The sequence below is a fragment of the Somniosus microcephalus genome, unplaced genomic scaffold, assembly GCF_052327205.1.
Source record: "Somniosus microcephalus isolate GS21.2 unplaced genomic scaffold, FLI_Smic_1.0 unresolved_chr5, whole genome shotgun sequence".
NCBI lineage: Eukaryota > Metazoa > Chordata > Chondrichthyes > Squaliformes > Somniosidae > Somniosus > Somniosus microcephalus.
In genome coordinates, this window is record NW_028225183.1 from 44,266,607 (window position 1) to 44,278,191 (window position 11,585).

An 11,585-nucleotide genomic window follows, 5' to 3' on the forward strand; every position below is an offset into this window, starting at 1 on the left:
GTTTCTGGTATGTGAGTGTGGATTTTACCCTATACCTGTGAGTTTCTGGTATGTGAGTATGGATTTCACTCTGTACCTGTCAGTCTCTTGTATGTGAGTGTGCATTTTACCCTATACCTGTGAGTTTCTGGTATGTGAGTATGGATTTCACTCTGTACCTGTCAGTTTCTGTTATGTGAGTGTGGATTTTACCCTATACCTGTGAGTTTCTGGTATGTGAGTATGGATTTCACTCTGTACCTGTCAGTTTCTGGTATGTGAGTGTGGATTTTACCTTATACCTGTGAGTTTCTGGTGTGTGAGTATGGATTTCACTCTCTACCTGTCAGTCTCTGGTATGGGAGTGTGGATTTTACCCTATACTGTGAGTTTCTGGTATGTGAGTATGGATTTCACTCTGTACCTGTCAGTCTCTGGTATGGGAGTGTGGATTTTACCCTATACCTGTGAGTTTCTGGTATGTGAGCATGGATTTCACTCTGTACCTGTCAGTTTCTGGTATGGGAGTGTTGATTTTACCCTATACCTGTGAGTTTCTGGTATGTGAGTATGGATTTCACTCTGTACCTGTCAGTCTCTGGTATGTGAGTGTGGATTTTACCCTATACCTGTGAGTTTCTGGTATGTGGGTATGGATTTCACTCTGTACCTGTGAGTTTCTGGTATGTGAGTGTGGATTTTACCCTATACCTGTGAGTTTCTGGTATGTGAGTGTGGATTTCACTCTGCACCTGTCAGTCTCTGGTATGTGAGTGTGGATTTTACCCTATACCTGTGAGTTTCTGGTATGTGAGTATGGATTTCACTCTGTACCTGTCAGTCTCTGGTATGTGAGTGTGGATTTTACCCTATACCTGTGAGTTTCTGGTATGTGAGTATGGATTTCACTCTGTACCTGTCAGTTTCTGTTATGTGAGTGTGGATTTTACCCTATACCTGTGAGTTTCTGGTATGTGTGTATGGATTTCACTCTGTACCTGTCAGTCTCTGGTATGTAAGTGTGGATTTTACCCTATACCTGTGAGTTTCTGGTATGTGAGTATGGATTTCACTCTGTACCTGTCAGTCTCTGTTATGTGAGTGTGGATCTTACCCTATACCTGTGAGTTTCTGGTATGTGAGTATGGATTTCACTCTGTACCTGTCAGTTTCTGGTATGTGAGTGTGGATTTTACCCTATACCTGTGAGTTTCTGGTATGTGAGTGTGGATTTCACTCTGTACCTGTCAGTCTCTGGTATGTGAGTGTGGATTTTACCCTATACCTGTGAGTTTCTGGTATGTGAGTATGGATTTCACTCTGTACCTGTCAGTTTCTGGTATGTGAGTGTGGATTTTACCCTATACCTGTGAGTTTCTGGTATGTGAGTGTGGATTTTACCCTATACCTGTGAGTTTCTGGTATGTGAGTATGGATTTCACTCTGTTCCTGTCAGTCTCTGGTATGGGAGTGTGGATTTTACCCTATACCTGTGAGTTTCTGGTATGTGAGTATGGATTTCACTCTGTACCTGTCAGTTTCTGGTATGTGAGTGTGGATTTTACCCTATACCTGTGAGTTTCTGGTATGTGAGTATGGATTTCACTCTGTACCTGTCAGTTTCTGGTATGTGAGTGTGGATTTTACCTTATACCTGTGAGTTTCTGGTGTGTGAGTATGGATTTCACTCTGTACCTGTCAGTCTCTGGTATGGGAGTGTGGATTTTACCCTATACCTGTGAGTTTCTGGTATGTGAGTATGGATTTCACTCTGTACCTGTCAGTCTCTGGTATGGGAGTGTGGATTTTACCCTATACCTGTGAGTTTCTGGTATGTGAGTATGGATTTCACTCTGTACCTGTCAGTTTCTGGTCTGGGAGTGTTGATTTTACCCTATACCTGTGAGTTTCTGGTATGTGAGTATGGATTTCACTCTGTACCTGTCAGTCTCTGGTATGTGAGTGTGGATTTTACCCTATACCTGTGAGTTTCTGGTATGTGAGTATGGATTTCACTCTGTACCTGTGAGTTTCTGGTATGTGAGTGTGGATTTTACCCTATACCTGTGAGTTTCTGGTATGTGAGTGTGGATTTCACTCTGCACCTGTCAGTCTCTGGTATGTGAGTGTGGATTTTACCCTATACCTGTGAGTTTCTGGTATGTGAGTATGGATTTCACTCTGTACCTGTCAGTCTCTGGTATGTGAGTGTGGATTTTACCCTATACCTGTGAGTTTCTGGTATGTGAGTATGGATTTCACTCTGTACCTGTCAGTTTCTGTTATGTGAGTGTGGATTTTACCCTATACCTGTGAGTTTCTGGTATGTGAGTATGGATTTCACTCTGTACCTGTCAGTCTCTGGTGTGTAAGTGTGGATTTTACCCTATACCTGTGAGTTTCTGGTATGTGAGTATGGATTTCACTCTGTACCTGTCAGTCTCTGTTATGTGAGTGTGGATCTTACCCTATACCTGTGAGTTTCTGGTATGTGAGTATGGATTTCACTCTGTACCTGTCAGTTTCTGGTATGTGAGTGTGGATTTTACCCTATACCTGTGAGTTTCTGGTATGTGAGTGTGGATTTCACTCTGTACCTGTCAGTCTCTGGTATGTGAGTGTGGATTTTACCCTATACCTGTGAGTTTCTGGTATGTGAGTATGGATTTCACTCTGTACCTGTCAGTTTCTGGTATGTGAGTGTCGATTTTACCCTATACCTGTGAGTTTCTGGTATGTGAGTGTGGATTTCACTCTGTACCTGTCAGTCTCTGGTATGTGAGTGTGGATTTTACCCTATACCTGTGAGTTTCTGGTATGTGAGTATGGATTTCACTCTGTACCTGTCAGATTCTGTTATGTGAGTGTGGATTTTACCCTATACCTGTGAGTTTCTGGTATGTGAGTATGGATTTCACTCTGTACCTGTCAGTCTCTTGTATGTGAGTGTGCATTTTACCCTATACCTGTGAGTTTCTGGTATGTGAGTATGGATTTCACTCTGTACCTGTCAGTTTCTGTTATGTGAGTGTGGATTTTACCCTATACCTGTGAGTTTCTGGTATGTGAGTATGGATTTCACTCTGTACCTGTCAGTTTCTGTTATGGGATTGTGGATTTTACCCTATACCTGTGAGTTTCTGGTATGTGAGTATGGATTTCACTCTGTACCTGTCAGTCTCTGTTATGTGAGTGTGGATTTTACCCTATACCTGTGAGTTTCTGGTATGTGAGTGTGGATTTTACCCTATACCTGTCAGACTCTGGTATGGGAGTGTGGATTTTACCCTATACCTGTCAGTTTCTGTTATGTGAGTGTGGATTTTACCCTATACCTGTGAGTTTCTGGTATGTGAGTATGGATTTCACTCTGTACCTGTCAGTCTCTGGTATGGGAGTGTGGATTTTACCCTATACCTGTCAGTTTCTGTTCTGTGAGTGTGGATTTTACACTATACCTGTGAGTTTCTGGTATGTGAGTATGGATTTCACTCTGTACCTGTCAGTCTCTGGTATGTGAGTGTGGATTTTACCCTATACCTGTGAGTTTCTGGTATGTGAGTATGGATTTCACTCTGTACCTGTCAGTCTCTGTTATGTGAGTGTGGATTTTACCCTATACCTGTGAGTTTCTGGTATGTGAGTATGGATTTCACTCTGTACCTGTCAGTCTCTGGTATGTGAGTGTGGATTTTACCCTATACCTGTGAGTTTCTGGTATGTGAGTGTGGATTTTACCCTATACCTGTGAGTTTCTGGTATGTGAGTTTGGATTTCACTCTGTACCTGTCAGTTTCTGTTATGTGAGTGTGGATTTTACCCTATACCTGTGAGTTTCTGGTATGTGGGTATGGATTTCACTCTTTACCTGTCAGTTTCTGGTATGTGAGTGTGGATTTTACCTTTTACCTGTGAGTTTCTGGTATGTGAGTATGGATTTCACTCTGTACCTGTCAGTTTCTGTTATGTGAGTGTGGATTTTACCCTACACCTGTGAGTTTCTGGTATGTGAGTATGGATTTCACTCTGTACCTGTCAGTCTCTGTTATGTGAGTGTGGATTTTACCCTATACCTGTGAGTTTCTGGTATGTGAGTATGGATTTCTCTCTGTACCTGTCAGTTTCTGTTATGTGAGTGTGGATTTTACCCTGTACCTGTGAGTTTCTGGTATGTGAGTATGGATTTCACTCTGTACCTGTCAGTCTCTGTTATGTGAGTGTGGATTTTACCCTATACCTGTGAGTTTCTGGTATGTGAGTATGGATTTCACTCTGTACCTGTCAGTTTCTGTTATGTGAGTGTGGATTTTACCCTATACCTGTGAGTTTCTGGTATGTGAGTATGGATTTCACTCTGTACCTGTCAGTTTCTGTTATGTGAGTGTGGATTTTACCCTATACCTGTGAGTTTCTGGTATGTGAGTATGGATTTCACTCTGTACCTGTCAGTCTCTGGTATGTGAGTGTGAATTTTACCCTATACCTGTGAGTTTCTGGTATGTGAGTATGGATTTCACTCTGTACCTGTCAGTCTCTGTTATGTGAGTGTGGATTTTACCCTATACCTGTGAGTTTCTGGTATGTGAGTATGGATTTCACTCTGTACCTGTCAGTTTCTGTTATGTGAGTGTGGATTTTACCCTATACCTGTGAGTTTCTTGTATGTGAGTATGGATTTCACTCTGTTCCTGTCAGTTTCTGTTATGTGAGTGTGGATTTTACCCTATACCTGTGAGTTTCTGGTATGTGAGTATGGATTTCACTCTGTACCTGTCAGTCTCTGGTATGTGAGTGTGGATTTTACCCTATACCTGTGAGTTTCTGGTATGTGAGTATGGATTTCACTCTGTACCTGTCAGTTTCTGGTATGTGAGTGTGGATTTTACCCTATACCTGTGAGTTTCTGGTATGTGAGTATGGATTTCACTCTGTACCTGTCAGTCTCTGGTATGTGAGTGTGGATTTTACCCTATACCTGTGAGTTTCTGGTATGTGAGTATGGATTTCACTCTGTACCTGTCAGTTTCTGTTATGTGAGTGTGGATTTTACCCTATACCTGTGAGTTTCTGGTATGTGAGTATGGATTTCACTCTGTACCTGTCAGTTTCTGTTATGTGAGTGTGGATTTTACCCTATACCTGTGAGTTTCTGGTATGTGAGTATGGATTTCACTCTGTACCTGTCAGTCTCTGGTATGGGAGTGTGGATTTTACCCTATACCTGTGAGTTTCTGGTATGTGAGTATGGATTTCACTCTGTACCTGTCAGTTTCTGGTATGTGAGTGTGGTTTTCCTCTGTATCGTTCATGCTCTGGGATGTGAGAAGAACAACTTACATTTCCTCGTATTTGAGGAGGACTTTATCCTTTACCTATCAGTTTCTGGTGTGTTAGCCTTGGTTTTGCACTGCATCTGTCAATTTATGTTCTGTGAGTGTGGGTTTTAATCAGTACCTCTCAGTTTCTGCTATGTGAGTGTTTGTTTGACACTGTATCTGTCAGTGTCTTTTATGTGAGAGTTGATTTTACTCGACAGTTGCCACTCTCTGGGATGGGAGTGCGGGTTTGACTCTGTATCTGTCAGTTTCTGATTTGTGAGTTTGGGTTTTTTTTCTGTACCTGTCAGTTTCAAGTACGTGAATGTGGGTTTAATTCTGTATCAATCAGTTTCTCCTATGGAAGAGCTTGTAAATGTTTACACCTGCCTGTCTTTGTTATGTGAGTGTGGGTTTTACACTGTGTCTGTCATTTTCTAGTACGGGAATGTGTGTATAATTCAGTATCTGCTAGTTTCTGGTATTTGTGAGTGAGTGTTACTCTCTAACTCTCAGTTTCCAATATGGGAATGTGTGTTTTATTCAGTATCTGCCAGTTTCTGGTATTTGTGAGTGAGTGTTACTCTCTAACTGTCAGTTTCCAATATGGGAATGTGTGTTTTATTCAGTATCTGCCAGTTTCTGGTATTTGTGAGTGAGTGTTACTCTCTAACTGTCAGTTTCCAATATGGGAATGTGTGTATAATTCAGTATCTGCTAGTTTCTGGTATTTGTGAGTGAGTGTTACTCTCTAACTGTCAGTTTCCAATATGGGAATGTGTGTTTTATTCAGTGTCTGCCAGTTTCTGGTATTTGTGAGTGAGTGTTACTCTCTAACTGTCAGTTTCCAATTTGGGAATGTGTGTTTTATTCAGTGTCTGCCAGTTTCTGGTATTTGTGAGTGAGTGTTACTCTCTAACTGTCAGTTTCCAATATGGGAATGTGTGTATAATTCAGTATCTGCTAGTTTCTGGTATTTGTGAGTGAGTGTTACTCTCTAACTGTCAGTTTCCAATATGGGAATGTGTGTTTTATTCAGTATCTGCCAGTTTCTGGTATTTGTGAGTGAGTGTTACTCTCTAACTGTCAGTTTCCAGTATGTGATTGTGGATTTTAATAAGAACCTACCAGTTTCTTGTACAGAAATGTGGATTTTAGCCATATCTGCCGGTCACTGTTATGTGAGTGTATGTTTTACTCTGTTGGCCGGTGCAGACACGATGGGCCGAAATGGCCTCCTTCCGTGCTGTAACTCTCTATGATTCTATACAGCCAGCAGCGGGCATTGACTCCATATCTGTGTCTCTCTGTTCGTGTGTGTAAGGGAGAGAAAATGGATCTGCCTGTCAGTGCGATATGTTTGGACATTGAAACAACATCTATTCCACTGCTGCAAGTGACTGTGGGATTTATAATGAAACTCTCGGAATTAGGATTACTGTGGGACTGACTGCTTCTGCTGCCTGTGATAATAGGATTGAGGCCAGTTCTGTGTCTCTGCGCTCTGTGAGTGATAATGTACTTACTGTGTGTGAGAAGGAGCTGCCTGCACTGTTCCTTGTGTTCCGGGTGGAGGAAAGATTACGTTTATTCTGGCTCATTGAAGTATTTTGATACGAGATTAATAAGAGAACAATATTTGTTGTAATATATGGACAGGTGCTGGTAGAATATAAAAATAAAGTTGTAATTAACATGTATGTTTATAATAAATAAAAATATCTGTAGAGGGGCAACCGCGATACAAACAGTGTCATTGTCTGACCTCACTGCAGTACAGCGGCACTCAGATTCTCCACACCAGTTGTGTAGGACTGTTCTGTATTAAGTTATCAGCATCCAGACACAACCCAAACCCAGCACTGGACCATGAATGGGACCATCCGATTGGCACAGTCCAGGTTTATATCTCCCATTCCCAAGGGACGAAATATAAATTTCAGGAACGCTTCTTGGAATATAACCACAGGCACCTGGTCTGTACAAACAATTGTTTTCAGTCTATTGAAAGTGAGTTGAGGGCCTGTGTATTTAACAGACTGCCACAGAGCCCAGGTCCTGATGTATCTGGCGGAGCGACAATGTAACTCTCGATCACCAGCAACACGGTTCTGGAGAAGTCAACGCACCGGAACAAAATAACGATGTTTTGAAATGTCTCCTTTCACACTTCTCTCCTGCTGCCTGCAATGGAAGCTCTTTGTGAAACTGCCCACATCCTGACAGTCAGGCTGTGTTTCCACTGTTCACTGTCCGAGAACAACAAACACGGTGAGACTGGAACTGAATCAGGAACATTCACTCCTGCTTTGGGTGAAGAAAGCAGCAATGATTTGAAAGAGCGAGGTGATTTTATTCAATGTTACCTAACTCAGTACAAACACAGCCGGAGAATGCCCTCTCCCTTCCCCCACTCACTACATGTTCCGGAACTAGTTCCTGCTCCACTAAGCCTGTTTCATCAGTCCCCGGCTGCTGCTGAACTTACCTCGACTCAATGCCCATCTGTGGACACAGTCCCAGTGGGATGTGCTGCTTACTCGGGCCTGTGATATCTCCGCTCCCCGATGTGTTCAACGATCATCAGCTGAGCACAGAGGAAACGGCCCCCGCTGGCAGAGCTGGGGTAGGGGGGCTCGCAGGGGCCCTTCCTGTCGGCTGAACCACTGTGTGGGGAAAGGGGGAGGAGCTGAAGTGTGAAAGCTGGAGGCGGAGCTGAAGCTCAGAGAACGCTGTCTCTGCTCTGTCTGTCACTCTGATTCTGTCTCCTCCCAGCATCTCTCACACTCTGCCTTTCTCAATCAGATCCGGGCTGGTTTCATGAATTCACCAGGACGGCGAGACTTTATCATTCATTTTATATGCCTGAATAAGAATTGTCAGGTCTGGAAGTGCAAAATAAGGAAACGGACTGGGAAAAGGGCGGAGCGAAGTGCCACCGTAAAGTCCTTCGCGACAACATCCAAGGCATCACCAAACAATATTACCGAATAAAGTATATACTTGCCATGGAGGGAGTGCAGCGAAGGTTCACCAGAGTGATTCCTGGGATGGCAGGACTGTCGTATGAGGAGAGATTGGGTCGACTAGGCCAGTATTCACTAGAGTTTAGAAGAATGAGGGGGGATCTCATTGAAACTTATACAATTCTGACCAGGCTAGACAGACTGAATGAAGAGAGGATGTTTCCCCTGGCTGGGGGGTCTAGAATGACGGGTCATTGTATCAGGATACGGGGTAGGACATTTAGGACTGCAATGAGGAGAAATTTCTTCACTCAGAGGGTGGTGAACCTGTTGGAATTCTCTACCACAGAAGGCTGTGGAGGCCAATTCACTGAATATATTAAAGGAGGAGATAGATAGATTTCTAAACACAAAAGGCATCAAGGGGTATGGGGAGAGAACGGGAATATGGTATTGAGATAGAGGGACAGCCAGGATCACCTTGAATGGTGGAGCAGGCTCGAAGGGCCGAATGGCCAACTCCTGCTCCTATTTTTCTATGTTTCTATGTTTGCATTCAGCTTTTATATATCAGGCAGGTGGTGTAACAGGGAACCAGAGCTTTCAACATCACAATAGGTTAATCGGAGCTGCTGTGACAAGAGGCCAAATTGTGAGATTATTCTCCTTCTGAAGTTTGCTTCCTGCACAGATACTGTTGGGGATTGTGGAATTCAAGGGTTTAAGTAAAGTCATTGGATGGACTGTAATGTCTCCAGTTCTAACTGTTGGAGCCCGCTATAACCTGAGGCTACTTCGGATTGGTCGATTGATTGGAATCCATTTCCTTAACAGAATTAACTGTTGGCCTCAATTGATCAATGTTATATTAAGTTTTAAACATTCCACCAAATTGAAAGACAGACTTTTATTTATAATTGTTATATTCGACAAAGACAGACATAGGTTGTGGGTGGCTCTTAAAAGAGCCGTTGTGTTATCTGGGTATTTTGTCAGTAAATTGTGGAGTTTTACTTGGAGATGGCGAACTTTGCCACCCCGTGCTTGGCCATCTCCCCGGACAGCACCATACACACAGCGGTCTGGATGTGTGGACACAATCCGCACACTCCAAACTATTAGACGTTGGTGCATCTCCTGGCTGAAAGCGAGTGCTGCAACAAGAGATGATTATTCAGCAGAAACCATTTCATTTCGGGGAGAAAATATGTCAGCACCGTGCTAATGTTCAGCTTAAAACCATTGCCAAGTATTTATTGGTCAAGCTGAAAACTCCAAACAACCATTAAAAGCAGATGGACGCGCTCACCCGATTCTAGTGTGAACAGTGTGGTTGATCATTGATTGTGGGATAGACACTGTCTCTGTCACTCTGGTACTAGATGCCAATGTGAGATTCACTGCTGAATATGGGATACTGTATCTCTCACTGTCTGGTACAGTGGGTCAGTGTTGGACGGACAGGGATTATAGGAAAGGCACTGTCTCTGTCACTCTGGTACAATGTGTCATTCTGGGATTGACAAAAGTGCATATGATAGACATATGTCACACCCTGTATTGTCAGTGTCTGATTGGCTGGTGGAAAATGAGATACTGTATCTGACACTGTCTAGTACAATGTGACATTTTTAAATGTCTGGTGAGGCTATACTAGATACATTATCTGTCACTCTCTGGTACTATGTCAGAGTGGGATTGACAGGTGAGTCTAGGAAAAGCACTAGCGCTCACTCACAGGTACTGCATGTGAGTGAGGAATATTCGTCAATACAGGATATGACGGTATGACAGCGTTTGATTGTCAGGTGAGTGATGGATAGATAACTTACTGGACAAAACTGTTAAATTTTAAATTCTACTTTGAATTTCAATTACAACATGTTAAATTAGATTTGGGATAATTGTGAGCCATAGAACATTACAGTAAACAGCCCTTTCGCAGATACAGTGGGTGGCTCTGAAAAGAGCCTTTGGGTTATTAGATTGAATCTTGTCCAGTTTACTTGCTCTTGGAGCTGGCAGTGCTGGTTTTCTTGGGCAGCAGCACCGCCTGGATATTAGGCAGCACCCCGCCCTGAGCGATGGTCACCTTTCCCAGCAGCTTGTTGAGCTCCTCGTCATTGCGGATGGCCAGCTGCAGGTGTCTGGGGATGATGCGGGTCTTCTTGTTGTCGCGGGCCGCGTTGCCGGCCAGCTCCAGGATTTCAGCGGTCAGATACTCGAGCACAGCAGCCATGTAGACCGGGGCTCCGGCACCCACACGCTCAGCGTAGTTGCCCTTTCGCAGGAGCCTGTGAACACGGCCCACAGGGAACTGCAGTCCAGCCCGGGATGATCGAGACTTAGCCTTGGCCCGAGCTGTACTGCTGGTTTTTCCTCTTCCAGACATTTCCACAATTCGCCCGTTCAGAGAAAGAATGAAAGTCTCCGCCCACATCTGCCCCTCTTATACCTTCTGGAGGAATGAAGACAGCCTACTTGTGATTGGTCAATCTGTGGTGGCTTTCATTGGTGTTTTCCGGTGACCAATCACAGTCTGCTTTTCCTGCCAATGAAAAGAGAGCGAAAATAACTGTCATCAACAGGCAGACCGCCAACGATTTTTTAATTTCAAACAGCCCGCCAATATTTTCCTAGGCCAGTATACCAGCGAATTAAGTTAATAAATTCACTATTATCCAACGATTTCTGAACATTTTTAAAATGTCTTTTGTATGACATCTCCCCCTTGCAAGTTCCAGGCTGTTACAATCAGGATTAATTTCGGATTCAATTTCAACTTGTCACGGGCGGGATTCAATCCCCATTGATTTTGTAATGGGACACATTCCAGCTCAATCTGTGTAAAAGTGAGATTCACAGGTTATCGATCGATCCTTTGCACAGGCGCTGCTGCGGGAGTGAAACCAGAACTGGGGGTCCTGCTGTGAGAAGAGAAGAGGGACAGAGTGTTCAAACTGACCCCATTCTGGTCTCCAAGAAACCCCATTCTGGGTTATTACACTGCAGCAAACCTCCGGTGAATAAACAGATTGACTCCCAACTGGCTTTAAAAAAAAGAAAAGGTCTTGACAGAGAACGAGGTGACTGAAATCGAGTCTCATCCCCAAAACAAATAAACGGGTCTGAGAGCAAAGTGCAACCAAGGACCGTGTTTGTAGTTTGCTGGGCGGGAAATACAACAGCGATGCTAAAGTCGATCTGGTCAATGAAACTGCTTATCTGAGAATTCCAAACTAAATCTACAGCTGGAACTTCAAACGTTCTCAAACACGCTTGTTAATGAAATAATTACAGTACAAAAGGTAAATCATGCTTGACT

The 11,585-nt window shown here is 43.4% G+C and overlaps 1 protein-coding gene across 1 annotated transcript; it reads right to left on the minus strand.

The window, feature by feature from the left end:
• Positions 1–9,484: 9,484 nt before the first annotated feature.
• On the minus strand, positions 9,485–11,070 carry LOC147088070 (histone H2A type 2-C-like). The gene has a single exon (XM_085977886.1). It carries the CDS (start codon positions 10,698–10,700, stop codon positions 10,263–10,265), a length of 438 nt encoding a protein of 145 aa, XP_085834012.1. The 5' UTR covers positions 10,701–11,070; the 3' UTR covers positions 9,485–10,262.
• Between the last annotated feature and the right edge of the window lie 515 nt (positions 11,071–11,585).